Source organism: Zophobas morio, unplaced genomic scaffold (assembly GCF_036711695.1).
Source record: "Zophobas morio isolate AGI-343-1 ecotype UQ-CSIRO unplaced genomic scaffold, CSIRO_AGI_Zmor_V1 ptg000009l, whole genome shotgun sequence".
Taxonomy (NCBI): Eukaryota; Metazoa; Arthropoda; class Insecta; order Coleoptera; family Tenebrionidae; genus Zophobas; species Zophobas morio.
Genome location: NW_026972114.1, coordinates 5,612,463 through 5,628,238, shown reverse-complemented (window position 1 = coordinate 5,628,238; position 15,776 = coordinate 5,612,463). Strand labels below are relative to the sequence as shown.

General features: G+C 35.1%; 1 protein-coding gene across 1 annotated transcript in view; it reads left to right on the top strand.

The window, feature by feature from the left end:
- Positions 1–15,776, top strand: part of LOC135125784 (metabotropic glutamate receptor 2-like) — a 1,169,526-nt gene that overhangs the window by 1,024,492 nt on the left and 129,258 nt on the right. The window contains exon 10 of the mRNA XM_064051468.1: positions 8,706–8,957. Coding sequence (XP_063907538.1) covers positions 8,706–8,957 — 252 coding nt within the window. The remainder of the gene's footprint in view (positions 1–8,705; positions 8,958–15,776) is intronic.

Here is a 15,776-nt window from a genome sequence, read left to right as displayed (position 1 = left end):
ACAACAAGTTTAATTACGGAGCGCTATTCACACACAATTTCAAGTCAACGGTATCGGTATTGAAAGCCTTCGCGACAATATCGTTGATGTGATCTATGAAAGTCAATTTTGTATCAAACAAAACTCCTAAATCTTTAAACGAATCGCTACGATTAATTACTGTGTCGTTAATAGGATAGGAAAAAATCTCTGGAACCACTTTTCTAGTATACGTAACGCTGCAGCATTTGCTAATGTTAAGGAAGAGTCGATTTTTTATGCACCAATTTCTAATAGCTATTAAGCTGGCTTGAATAATCATGCAGTCGTCGATAGAGCGTATAATTTGAAATATTTCCACTGCAAATAGCAATTTCTCCGAAGGAATCGTGTCTACAATGTCGTTAATAAATAACAAAAACAAAAGTGGGCCTAAATGGGACCCTTGCGGTACTCCAGAAGTTGGTCTAATGACCTTAGATATAAAATCACGATATTTAACATACTGTCCACGACCAAGTAAATAGGATTTAAACAAGTCAAGTAAACAGTTCGAAAATCCATAATGACACAATTTCTGCATAAGAACGAAATGATCAATTTGATCAAAGGCTTTTTGGAAATCCAAATATATGGCATCAAGCAATAGCTTCTGAAATGTATTGAGTAAAACATGCCAAATTGGTAGCGGTGGAGCGATTTTTCAGGAGGCTGATGAGGCGTAATGTACTGCTTGACCTTGCAATAAATATTCTTGTATATAATTGATTGAAACACTTTAGAAAAGTTGCTTAATAAGGAGATAGGACGATAATTTGTGACTTCGGCTGGGTTTCCTTTCTCGAGAATTGGACAAATTAAAGCTTTCTTTCAAGCGTCCGGAAAAGTTGCGCTACTGAGAATTAAATTAAATAAATGATGCAACGGTGTTACAAATATGTGAGCACAATCTCCGAGGAGAAATGATGGAATGCCATCCAATCCCATAGTTAACGAATTTTTGGAATGTTTTAGCGCCTCTAGGATCACCCTCTCTGATATATAAATTAAGGAAACACCAGTTGTTTTAACATCCGTTAAATCTGGCTCATTGAATGGAATTGAAGCTGCGTATACCGAGTTGAAATAATCGCTAAATGTGTCAACGATCAATTTGGGACAATTGATTTTCTGTGTTGTTATAATTCATTGTACCTGGAATTCTAGAAGTACCTATTTTACTTTGAACAAATGGCCAGAATTTTTTAGGATCTTTAGAAAGAGATAGTTCAATGTTCCTCAAATAACTCAGGTAGCTTTGATTAACAAGATTGTTAGTGGTTCTTCGATATTCCTCATACAGATGACGATAATAGGAAGACTTATATTTTTTATTATTTTTGAACGTTGACAATTTTTTACGTAGATGAAACAATGTTACTCCGTTGAACCAAGAAGTATAACGCCTGTGACGCCTATGTATTTATGAGTTGGAAACGTTTCCTTAAAAACGTTATTTAAAATATCATAAAGTTCAGAGCCAACAGTATTGACATCGTTTACGCTATTAAGATATGACCAGTCAGTCGAAAGTAATAAACTGTACTAGTGTTGAAAATCAGCTTTTTTGAAGTTAAAACTTTTGGCTTGACCATTTACATCAAAATGAGAAAGTTTCGTGTAGTTAAATGTTAAGCTAATTAAAAGAGCAGGATAGTAAGAGTCTTCCGGAACAAGAGAATGGTCAGATTTCTCAACTAAACAATATTTGTTGGAAAACACTAGGCCTAAAATACTCCCATGGTCGTTCGGTATGGAGTTAAATTGGATAGTACTATAGAATTGGCTAAAATTATTTAAAATAATACTATGACGGTCATTTGAGACAGAGCTGAATTTCAGAGTATTGCAACATTTTCGTTTTCTATAGAGGATAAATTATTAAACAGGTCAAAGAATAACTCAAAATCTTGGAATGAAATTGACGGTGGAATATAAATTACAAATACAAGAAGTTTACAATTGTTATTTCCAGTTAATTTAGCACCAAAAACTTCAACCGTAGGAACTAGGGCGTTGATATCAGATAGATTTAACTGAACTGAGTCAATACAATTGTTAACGGCTAAGAGTACTCCGCCACCTGTAGAAACACCAGTTAATTCCAAATTTCTGTCCGTGCGATAAACAGAAAAATGAGTGGGAAAAAGTTCCTCAGAGAGTAGATCATCATGTCTCAGTTAATGCTATTAGATCGATTCTACGACAACTGGTCGCAAACAATTGATCGCGCGACAATTGATCGCAAGCAACTCGTCGCAGCACAATTGGTCGCACGCGACAATTGATCGCGACGACAATTGATCGCAGCGACAACTGATTGCACGTAAATTGATCGCAGCGACAATAGATCGTACGTAAATTTATCGCAGCGTCAATTGATCGCAAGTTAAAATTCATCGGGAAGTATTTTCTTTTATTAAAACTAAATATTTTGTATTCTGAATTTTAAGTTGCAATAAATTTAGCAACCAGGTAAGGTGTAAATATCGAATTAAAAACAATTTGAATATAGATAAGTGACGAAGTTTGTAGTTCCACTTTAAAAATTAAAAAATACGAGCGTAAACACCTTGTTACATAAGATTTTTTATTAATAAATTGTCATTTTGGTTATTTTTTTTTAAGAGATTGTTTCTATTTATCTCGTTGCTTATTTTACCTATTATATTATAGGAACTAGCTTCATTATAATAAGTACTCAACATAAAAACAAGTGTTTATTGTTCTTAACTAGATTACAGTTATTTAAAAAATCATATTTTTAACAACCTTTAAATTTTAACACATTTTGATACAGAATTGCCTCTATTGTCTATTCTTGTTTTATACGTATCACCAAACAATAAAATTTATGAACTAATAGTACATCTAGAGTATCCATATGCAGCGAATATAAATTCCACTGGACGGATATAATACTTATTTTAATCCCTTGTAGATTGCAACGGATCTTTTACAGGGTTTGAGAAAGGTTTACGTGTATTGTAAATATATATTGCAAAAACTTTTGTTGGAGCGTCAAGAATAATTTTGTGTTACCGGGAAATCTAAGAAATGTAGGTACTTATGCAACTAAAAACTTATTTTTTAATTATTATTATGTGACTAGTATTGTACTGAAGAAAAATTCAGTTGTACCATATGTGGGTGTAAAAAATACATATACAGGGTTAGTCACGAGAAAATTATTTCTGAAAATTAATTTTACGCAACCCAAAATACGACTTGATACTAACAGAATTTAAAATGAAATGCTTATTTCATGATTGTTTTGAGTTTGGCAATGTCATTTTGACAATTCTGGAAAAGGAGGTTACGCGAGTGTCCATGGTGGTACCGCAGCCAATTGAAGATCTCCGCTGGCACCGCTAATAAGTTTGTCAGGGCTTGCTTCGAGTGCCTCTTGATCTTTTGCAACCGAATAATGACGAGAAAATTATTTCTAAAAATTCCTTTTACGATAGATATTTCTGTGACGTGTAAAACAGCTCTCAGATCTACAAAAAAGGAAGAAATAATTGGTTCGCAGTTTTCCATGAATGACCCTACTACGGGCTGCTACCTGATTTTATTCTTCTCCGCACTTTGCATCCTACAAAAATTTACAACATGGGCTGGAGAAGCCCACCTACATCCGGCAAATTAGGCAAATAATTCTGAGTGAATAGTCGGCCTTCCGAGTGAAAACTTTTCAAACTTCCCAAGCTAAAAATTAGTCACGCCATTGCGAATAACCACTACTCAGTGGCGTCGTCATCCTGGTTGTTTGTACTTTTTAACGGTATTCACTGTTTGTATTACTTGTTACTCGTGATATGTTGATTGATTTAAATATTTTAAATAATATTAATTAATAGAGAATATAAATCTGTTATGTGCGTTGTTTTATTCAACAAATTTTATTCCATGAGCAGCATCAAAAAAAAAAAAAACTGTACGTCACTGTCATCGGCAGTCTTATCTGGGTAATGAGGGGTACTGTTTATGACACTTTACCGGTTTGGCTCGAAACCATCATTTTAAGTCTGGCACTTCCTCCAGTATGAGTATATTCCTTTGCTCCATGGTCAAAACTAATCTTTTTACGATCTTGTTTACAGAAATGGCGTAAAAGTGGAGATTGGTATGTAGGTACTTAGCAAAGGGAACGAGATAAATTATTCATTCTGTCGTATCTACAAGCGCCTTATTAACAGTGTGAGCGTTCAAAAAAGTTCTGAATGAAAAAACATCTTTGGTTTTATCATGGATTAAAGATAATCCAGAACTAATTTGTAGTGAGCAAAAAATTGTCTGCAAAGAATGCAATAAACTCCAAGATTAATTGTTAATATATAAATTCAAATTTCTTTGCACCAAATTTATTAAAAAATATATACCGGGCATTTTTTTTAAAACTGAATATATGCCTATGTTCAGTTTTAAAACGACACAGTCAATTGCAACTGTAATGCAACCAACATTACAACAACTCCATCGTTTAAAAAAGTAGAATCAAATAGAATGCTTTGAAATGTTTTCTAAAATGTCAAAACTGCTTGCACACAATGTATTCGACAGAAGAAAAAATTCAAATACTGCAATGGTACCAAGCTGGTGGTAGCATGCGAATTGTAAGGGATTTATTTTCAATACAGTACCCTACTAGGCCAATTCCGTCTCTCGCAACAGTTTGCAACATAATTAAAAATTTTAATGCAAGAGGATGTGTCGTCAATAGTCATCATCAAAGAAATAGGAGATGTCACATTTTAACCGAAGAGATGAAATTAAACGTATTATGCTACGCTGAAGAGGAACCAATATCCACCATAACGCAAATGAGTAACTACTTCGGTATTTCCAGATTCTCAATTCGAAAAGTTTTGAAGGAATGTCGATTTAAACCATATAAATTTAGGAATCATCAATACCTCACTGAAGAGGATAAAATTAGGAGGACGGATTTTTGTGAATTGATGTTTAACTCACTGAACACTAATGAACAACTTTTAGAAAACATTATGTTTACAGACGAGGCATCATTTAGTAGGAATGGCGAAGTTAATTCACAAAATTATCGGTCAGATTTTCTACAATTTTATTATTCAATGCTATTTATGCCAAAATGTTCTTATTACAGGTACTGGGCCCGCACAAATCCTCATGTGCAAAATTTAATTCGCCATCAAGTACAAGAAAGACTAAATGTGTGGGCTGGCTTAATAAACAATAGGCTCATTGGACCATTTTTTATTGATGGCAATTTAAATGCAAATAAATTTCTTAGACTTTTAAGGAACCATATTATTCCTGAAATAGAACCACTAAATATTGAGAATATTTGGTTCCAGATGGATGGTGCACCAGCACATTCGTGTAGAATAGTTACGAATTATTTAAATGATGTATTTGGTGAACGTTGGATAGGCAGATTTGGTCCTGTAGCTTGGCCTGCACGATCACCAGATCTTTCGCCAAATGATTTTTTTCTCTGGGGACACCTACATAATACAATTTATGATCACGTAGAAATTCAAACAATTCAGGAGTTACAGGAAGGAATAGTCAGAGCTTGCCAAGAGTTGAATCCAAATTTCGTACGAAATGCAGTCCCATCACAGACTTGGTTATTGCTTGGAACAGGGAGGCGGTCATTTCGAATATTTGTTATAAAATTTAGTTTTTGTTTTATAAAATTTTTGTCGTATTTATGGTTTTGTTTATTGTTGAAGATGTGCATAACACGCTGTAGTTTCGGTGAAAAAGCTCTGCTTTACTCAAACGATTTCTCGTGGTTATACAACCAACAATGTTCCTGCATTTACAGCGTCGTTTTAAAACTGAACATAGGCCTATGTTCAGTTTAAAAAAAAATGCCTGGTATATTTAATTTTTTAAACTATCAAACGTAATGAAAATAATATTTTTTCACTTAAAACTGTAACGAGAGTTTTTTCACGATTTATCTATAACTTTTTAATTTGACAGTTGTAATAATTTTAAAACCATTTTTTATTAAAGAAAAATGACGTCTAACACGTTTTGAAAGCTATTTTTTTCACTCGTTTAATTGACAAACTTTAAACTTGTGAGAAGAAAAGCTTGAATCACTTACTTGAGCGTCTAATCAATAAGACGAATAATTCAAATGAACATTACAGTAGCATGCCGACGAGATGTGTCAGCATTAAAAAAAATATTTTACAATATTTTCACTTTTTTGCACTTTGGTTTAGTCGGAAATGAGCCTAATAGTTACCGTTTTTATGGAACTCGTATGTATTTATTTTGACACTTTTTTTAGAAATAATGAAATTTTTGAGAATATAGCACATTAATTTATTTTCCTCATTCATTACAATTACTTATTTCTCTATAAACGCTATCATTTTTCGCCTGCGATCAATTGTCGCATGCGACCAGTTGTACTTGCGACGAATTGTGTTGCGATCAATTGTGACTGCGACCAGTTGTCGTTGCGACCAGTTGTCGCTGCGACCAATTGACGCTGCGATCAGTTGTTTGCGATCAATTGTCGCGCGACGAATTGTGCACGACGAATTGACGCGGTACCTATTAGATCAAAATCAGACGATGAGACGTTATTATAGAAATTTTCACAACGTAAGCTTCTCACATTTTGGTAATTGCAATGAAGCAAGTTATTATAACTGGGCGTATTACTTAGTTTAAATGTGCGATGGACGGGACACCGTTGTAATATTTTATTTTCAGATTTTTTTCACCTTTCGAGATCCTAGATTGCAATTCTTGTTGAAGACGCTTATAATGCTCAATTTGTTTCGGGGTTTTATAGAAAGCAACAGATACATTTCTAAAGTGTTCATTGTTTTTCAAAGCTTTCACATTTTTTATTATAACATGGACGTCGTTTTCTTGATTTAAGGTAGGTAACCTTTATTACTCTTGACTTAGGATTAACTGGATCTAGTGTCCCTAACCGTTGTATTCGTATTTCATTTGTAGAGACATTCAGATTAATTCCATTTAAAATATTGTTAACCTTAATACAATCCTGTTCTTTTTGATTTTCAAATGAGACATCGGGAGTTTCCGGAACATTAAACATTAAAATTATTCCTTTCAGATCTTTAAACTGCATCAAATTAGTATTACAAGAATTGCAGATCACTTTTATAAATTTAGATTTTTTCCTGGTAATTTCGATCTCGTTTTCTGATAAACCAATGCAGCCTAGATGCAACTGACCCTGACAAACATCGCATTGAATTGAATATTCGCTTGCTTTGATAATATTCCCACAATTATTAAGACAGACACTCATTTTGTAAATTATTAGTGCTGACAGGATAAGACTAGGACACAAACTTCACACCTAGAGGCCCTTCAAGTTGAATAACATGAGACGCACAAGAGAGGCCACGGAATAACAAATATTAAGAGACGGAGGAAAAAGTCAGATGATAGTACGTAACAAAATCTGTGAATACAGTCGATGATTTTTATAGCTACGATGAAGGTGAATTGCGACTTATTATACAACTTACTAAAAAAACAAAATTCAATATGTAAGCTGGAGAAACACATTCAAATCGATGTTTCTTCACAAATACGGAAAATAAACCCTTTATATAACATTAGAATTTAGCGAATTATTGGAGAGCATCAATTCATTTCACTCACTCACATTGACTTCAATTAATTTTTTTTGTAATGACACAGTTGTAAGCAATTTCATAAAAATAAAACGACTGCAATGGTTAGGACATCTAGAAAGAATGACCCAAGAAAGAGAAGTTAAAATGGTGGCGTGGAAAATTCCGGAGAGCAAAGGGAAAAGAGGCAAACCAAGGAAGAAGTGGAAAGAAGCGATAGAGGAAAACCTATCAGAAAAACATTACGGCTGAATTAATGCTATGAAAAATTTGTATCCAAAAAACCGAATTTAAAATGCGTTGTCTTTGCGTTTTATCTCAAATATATAGTATGATATCGCTGGATTTGCGTTAAAGAAAAACTAACCCTTTTTTGTACCATAAGTATAAGTTTAATCGCTCCGACACGAGGTTCAGATCCATTGCATTGGCAGTTTGCCATATTGTCCGCAAGAGTCAATACTTATTTCACTAAGAGAAGGCTTCGTTTTCAGAGTGCAGAATATAATCAGTTAGAATAGTATTGAAGATTATCTTTTGGAAGAACCGCTAATCCTTTTAAATATACCAAAGCTTTTTATAGAGTCAAACATCTATTGAAATCTATTGGACCACGTACTTGACGATTTAAAGAGAAAGTCAACATCAACTTTTGTTATTAAAAAGTTTTTAGAAAATACGTCTGTATGCAAATAAACGACGCGAATTACTGGAATATATGTAGTTTTCTTTTTGTAGGTTTAAAATGTGGAGAAACAGTAATTTTTTTAGAGCCGTAAACAGGACTACAAAATGTGTCAAATATTGCTAAGAGTTATTAAAGAAAAATCGAAAATGAACAAGCCCATAATCACAAATATTTTATATCATTTTAAAATTTTCTTTCTGTATTTGTAAATCCGGTCCTTTTCATTCTAATGCTTCTAAGTATGATATATATATAATTAAAAAAACTACATATCATATTAAATCACTTAACTGATCCAAAAGTTATTAGAAAATGCTTCTTGTTAATTCTACATGGCAAACGATTTCTTTTTCACTAATTTTAATTTATCTTTCCAGGTTGCATAATTTTTGGTTCCGATCAAGAAGTTGCTGGTGTGATGCGTGCCGTACGTCGCAGCAACGCTACTGGTAGTTTCTCTTGGATTGGTTCGGATGGATGGAGCGCTCGTTCTTTAGTGTCTGATGGTAATGAAGCCGAAGTAGAAGGCACATTATCTGTTCAGCCGCAGGCAAACCCTGTACGAGGATTCGAAGAATACTTTTTGTCGCTGAACGTTGAAAATAATCCAAGGAATCCATGGTTTATAGGTAAGTTTCCAAAAAAGTCTACACGTTACCTAGAGGCAATTAAAATTTTAATTAGAAGCTGAGATAATATATTTACACAAGAAGCAAGACACAAATTTTAATGAAGTTTAGCGGTATTAATTAAAATAGTTATGTTCAACAATATTGCGAAATTTAAGGATAATAGTTTTAGAAATAAGGCAATTGCTTACATGTACTACACGTGGTTTTAAGCCTACTCGTGAGCGGTGGTAGTAAGTACTTAAGTTGCAAAATTCACAAAATATTTAGTTAATAATTTGTCATCTCGAGATTCTACGTTTAACAATTGTTGATATTTTTTTATAAATATATAGTATATAGAGTTCAATAAAGAGCTTTGGACGGCTAGCTGCTGCAATGAACTCTGTTATATTTAGACATTAAAAACACAGTTATTTAGCTCGCAGCAAATTTCAGCCGCGTCATAGGACACCAAATACTCATAATATATCGCGTGGGATACGATAACTCTGAATTTACAAGTATAATATGTACAAGTGACACAACAAACAGCCTGAAATTTTACTACGCTGGATGGAAACTGCAACACGTATATTCGCACGAAGTACCATAGTCTGTGCATGCATACCTTCCCCGGATGTTGAAAACAAATCGGGCGTACTCAGTCCAACCTGTTGACGCTACCTACAACAGGTGTTTCAAATTCAATTTGCTCCAACTACGTCTCCGAACGAGGTACTTATCTTTGACGGAACTAGAGTGATTTAACCGGAGTTTTTTCTCACAGATGATGGACAAGCGGTGGCGATTGCTTTAACCTAAAATGAAATCATAAGGAACATCTTGGGTCAACTGCGCGAATGCTAAGAATAAGCAAAAATAATTCCCAGGAGACGAATAAAGCGTATAACGATATTTGTTGCTAAAGAATTCTGAACATTACAAATATGCAAGTAGTTACTTTATAATTAAAATTTACGGCACACGGATGTTCATTGCCTTTAAAATAATCCATTCATCGCTATTGGAAAACAAGCAAGAAAAAAGTTGACTTTTATTTTATCTTACATTCACATTGCTAGACCATCACTATATCCTTAAACTATATAAATACAGGGTGTTATTGAAAGGTACGTACAACAAAATTGACAGTTATTCGCGAAGTCTAAGAAGTCTGAAAAACTGATTTTGTGTTATCAAAATTATAAGGGGAAAATTAACCCTTATCCAACCTTTTTAGGCGCTACTGAAAGACAAATAGGTAAAATTAATTTATTTTAGTAAATCCTAGCAACTGTAACAATAAAAGTTTTGTCAAGACTAAATGTTGCTATAGAAACGAAAGATGATCTTTTTATTAGAGGCGTACAACGAATTTGGACATAAGTTTTAATAATTTTTATCTCTAAAAGGAGAACATTTTTACCTGAACTTTTTTTTAGTTTTGGCACTCATACTACAAGACCAATTGCCGATTTTATTTTGTACGTACCTTTCAACAACAAGCTGTATAAATAACCACATTAAAAACTAAACTAAACGAAAGAAAGAAAAAACCCTAAAAAATACATAAAGGAATGATGTGCATATATTTAGGTCAATTAGGACTTATTTAATTTTTTTTTAAACACGATACTTAAAACATAATTCTAATCTCAAATTGACTCTTTGATATTTTAAGTATTTTACTGTTGAAAGAAGACTAGTATAGGTATTACGAAAAAAAATCAAAGGATACAATTTGCATAAAGATCAGTTTGACCATTTCAATTGCACTCTTAGACAAATAAAAAACTTGCGTTTTTAAATTTTAAATTTCGTAGCACCCTGATAATAATTGGTTTCACTGCGGGGATGGTTATCAACAATAATAATAATTAGCGTAAAGTTACAAATATTCAAGTGTCCGGTTTTTTTTGTCTGGCAGTGTATATTTAAAGCAGATATCCAACGGAAAAAATACCCTCTCAGCAATAATAACAACCTAGAGTCTTTCATAGACAAACAGTAGCCCCGCCGCAGTTACTACTCTTAAGATTGTTCAGTCTTATCGTTGCAAGTACTAGCCCCGCCCACCCGCCCTCTATTTTCTTACAGAGTATATTATTTGGCAAAATCAATCTTATCTTAACATGTACTAGCCGCGCCCACCCCCCCTTTTCTCGTTCGCACGACTAGTTTTATTTCTACATAAGATCCACCTTTCATTCAGAGCAGATAAAATTAATCACCGAAATGGAGGCGGGTGGGTGGGCGAGGTTTAGGTGTACGTTCTTTTGTAGAGTAGGGGTGGGAACTAATCGAAATTAACGCTAAGTAATTTTTTTATTGTTATATTATTTGTCATAAGATTTGTTTTTTATTTCAGAAGAAAAAAAAATGAGAGAACGGGTGGGTGGGTGGGGCTAAGTTTAACTTTGTCATAGAATCTTTTAGACAAGCAATAGATATGTTCTTTTGTAGAGTGGGAGTGGGAGCCAATCGAAATTAGTGCTAAGTAATTTTTTATTGTTGTGTTATTTGTCATAAGATTTATTTCTTATTTCAGAAGAAAAAAAATGCGAAACCGGGTGGGTGGGTGGGGCTAACTTTAGCTTCTTCCTAGAGTCTTTTATAGACGAGCAGTAGGCCCGCCCACACTCCGCCATTTCATTCCCGTTATTACTCTTAATATTGCTCAGTTTTATCGTTGCAAGTACTAGCCCCGCCCACCCGCCCTCTATTTTCTTAGAAGGTATGTGATTTGCCAAAATCAGTCTTTTCTTAACAATTACTAGCCCCGCCCACCCCCCTTTTCTCATTCTAGCGACTAATTTTATTTCTGCATAAGATCCATTTTCCACTCAGAGCAGATAAAATTAATCACTGAAATCGAGGCAGGTGGGTGGGCGGGGTTTAGGTATATGTTCTCTTGTAGAGTGGGAATGGGAACTAATCGAAATTAGTGCTAAGTAATTTTGTTGTTGTTGTATTATTTGTCATAGAATTTATTTCTTATTTCAGAAGAAAAAAAATGAGAGAACGGGTGGGTGGGTGGGGCTAACTTTAGCTTCTTCCTAGAGTGTTTTATAGACAAGCAATAGTCCCGCCCACACTCCCCCATTTCATTCCGGTTATTACTCTTAATATTGTTCAGTCTTATCGTTGAAAGTACTAGCAATTTAGGGGTATGTAAGTGTAGTGTTATGTGGATCTCTACGTGGAACTACACATTCTGTTACACATCTGGTATCGAGCTGACTAAGTAGGTGAAATTTTCTTGAGACACACTAATTTTGCCCACTCGAACGTCTTGGTTAAGGTGTGCTAGGGTCTGCACATGGAGTGTAAGGAGTGATAGCTAGCATGTTAACGGGGCCTGGAGTATGTATAGGCGGTATTTTGTCCTGTGGTGTGGAATGTCTATCGGCTCTATTTTTGTACGCTCGAGTAGAGAGTTCAGACTTTATTACGTGAATAACAATAGTTCGTACCTTTATTAAATTCAGTAAGGTAAATACAATTACAATAAATAGAGTTTCAATATTCTACGTCTTAATAAATATACCATTTTGTTGGCTTTAATTACTATTTTAGAGATGTGTTGCGACCATATTAAATCGGCGGTAATTGTTACTCATAAATCGTTCTGTCCATCTACTTTAGTCAGTGGAACACCATCTATGAAGTAGTCAACTCTAGGATTATGGGGGCCAACGTGCAAGGCAACGCATTTGCTAATGTTCAAAGGAGTGAGCCATTTTTCACGCCACTCCGTCACACCTAATATATCCTTTGCAATTATATGTAGTTTACAGGACGAGTTATAGATCTTAAAATCATCAGCATAAAACGCACATGGTGACCGAATATACTTTCTTAAGTCGACTGCGTATACAAGAAACAGGAGGGGTCCCAATACAGAACCCTGCGGAACACCACTTATTACCTGCTTATGAGTGCACTGCCTCACCAACTTTTACTCTAAATAATCGCTCAAAAGGAAGGATTTAATCCAAACTAACAGATTACGGGAGATACCAAGCCATTTTAGTTTTAATATAAGTTGAAGAAGAGGATTCTACCTTGAAGCTTCAGAGGGTGTGGGTGCTGTTGCTGTGTTCAAGAGTTTGCCAAGTTGCCATTAGTTTCCTTTGGAGAAGCCATGGAACCACCATAAGTACCGTCTTGGGTTTTCTACCTGTTGGCGTACCGGTTTTTGAATCGCTGCCGCCGAGCGAGAAACCATACAACTGCCGCCATTTTTTTTTTGTCGTCACCGGAACAAGTCGAAACCGTCGTGCACGCGTCGTTACCGCCACCGCGCTTCCCTCCCGGGTCACCGTACCGTCGTCGCGCGATTTCCAGGTTTAAGGTCACGCCCCCAGTTCCAGGAGGAGCCCGTTCTGAAGGAAGTCGCCGTCCAGGAGGGAACGACCGTGCCGGACGTCTTATTTTTTTTTTTACATTTGTGTATGTATTTTATTTAAGATTAGTCGTAAGACTTGTTATTGGTGGCAGGGAATAAACCCTATTTATTCTGCAAAATACTTCTTGCCGTTTTATTTTATTCTCGTGTTTTCGCGGGCGCTCACCACCTCAGATCCGTGTCTCCGGCTTGAGGGCAACCCCGGCGCTCCCTCGAAGGCGCCACCTCCCGGTGGCGTGAAGGACGCCTAGACGTCTTTGTTATATCAGTGACACTAGTCGGCCCAAATCTTGGCACACAGGTACGCCGCCACCACAGGTTATCAGCGAAATTCCGGACCATCCCATCCCACCGGAATTTCGTCGCAATATTAGCCTATGTTTTGCTACTACCGTGTTAAAGGTAATTTTGAAAACGGCCCAATTTTCCAAAATGTGTGAGCTCGTTAAGATTGAAGCCCAGTTTAGAACAGTAAATTCAGAATTAAGTTTAGCAAAATTAATGACGGATTAATTTTTGACGACTGTACATGCTATAACTTTGTAGCATAACTGTAGGTTTGTGAACAGAGTTTGGTCGGATGATAGAATAAGATCTATCTGGATGCATTTACCGTCTGAATAAGATGCGAGTTCTGCAATAATTTTGCTAGCAACGGCTCTGAATTGGAGCGAGGATTTGACAGACAAGGCGTCCAGTGTATTTCGGGCATGTTAAAATCGCCAAATAGCAATAGATGAGAATTCAGTTTTGAAATAAGCTATCCAGAATATTAAATAAGACTAAGTCATCGTTAATGACAGTAGATAAAGGCCTATAAATACAACCAAGTAGAAGCGAATAAGTATTAATTTTGAAGTTTAGAAAGAGAGTTTCGATATTATCAACGCAGACATCAAGAGGAGTAAATTCAAACATGGAAGTAATCGAATGAGAGACATAGGTCCATACAATCCCACCACGTCTACCTTTTCGGTCAGCCCTGTATATTGAATAACCTGGTAATGAGTATAGAGGATCGTGTATTGCTACATTTAACCAACTTTCTGTGATTAAAAACATAGCGGGTTTATTCGAGACAACAAAAGAACACAATTCATCATATCTTGCAGGCAATGATGCTATGTTAGTATATGCTATTAAAGAGTTGCAGAATGCTTGAAAAAGTTTATTAGTATTCATCTTGAAGAGGAGAAATTAAAAACGATTATGTTGGAGGAACGAGATCAGCTGATGATTGATCTACAAAGTCTGTGTATGCCTTTTTCAGTTTACGTTGGCCCTTTCAACATTTGTTTTTGATGCTTTTGTGCTCTACAAGACGGTATACTTCATATAAAAAATTTAACATTCCCTAAACATCAGTTGTGTATTTGTTAACAAGATCCATCACATTGCTATCTCCTATTAACTTATCCATAAACTGGCTGAGGTCGACGGGATACCGTACCCTGGAATTGTTAAGTGTCTAGCAGGTGACAACAGTTCAGATATAGGCGTGACACTTTCATGTGAGTCACTAATTTTAATTTTTTTGGGCTTTCTGTTTCCACAAGCATCTTTATCACGAAACATTTAAGTCTGATCCAAAGGTGTTACTTCATTTGGATCATCGTTAGTAGTTTGTCGTTTATTACTAGGATAAACTTGAACAAAGTCTACAGATTGTTGGGTGACTCAAAAAAATTAATGAATCGGTCAATTTATTTTGCTAAATAAATCAAGAATTGCAAAATTGAATAGTTTGAAATCTTACAGACGTTTTAAAGTTATTGTAAGCATGGTAAATTGATTGTTAATAAATTCTACCCAAAATGTGCAAAATATGAGTTTTTACTTGAGATTTATCCTTATTCCAATTTCCCAGAAAATTTTGGGAATACAATACTGTTATTTTTAGTATTACACTGCACCAATGATGAAAAATACTGAATATGTTTCATTGTACTTCAGGAGCGAGGGAAGTTCTATCGAAACAATTTTCGACCTTTTTTTTTTAAATGTGAAACATTGAGCAAAATGTGAGCCCCAAATGTCTTTTTTTAAGAACGTGAAACCTTCTCGGGAGTCCCAACTCGCTTATTTAAAAATGTAAATCCTTGGGGGGGGGGGGGCAATTGTCTTTTTTTTAATGTGAAACCTTCTCGGGAGTCCCAACGGTCTTTTTTAAAAATGTAAAACCTTCTCGGGTTCGCTAAATGTCTTTTTTAAGAATGTGAAACCTTTTCGGGTGTCCCAATTGTCTTTTTGTAAGAATGTGAAACCTTCTCGGAGTCCCAAATGTTTTTTTTTAAGAATGTGAAACCTTCTGGGGATTCCTACTGGCTTTTTTAAAAATGTAAAACCTTCTCGGGGGCTCCAAATATTTATTAGGGTAGTATTTTTTTTGCTTCATTTATTTTAGATATGCAAGGCCAACTTGAATTTTT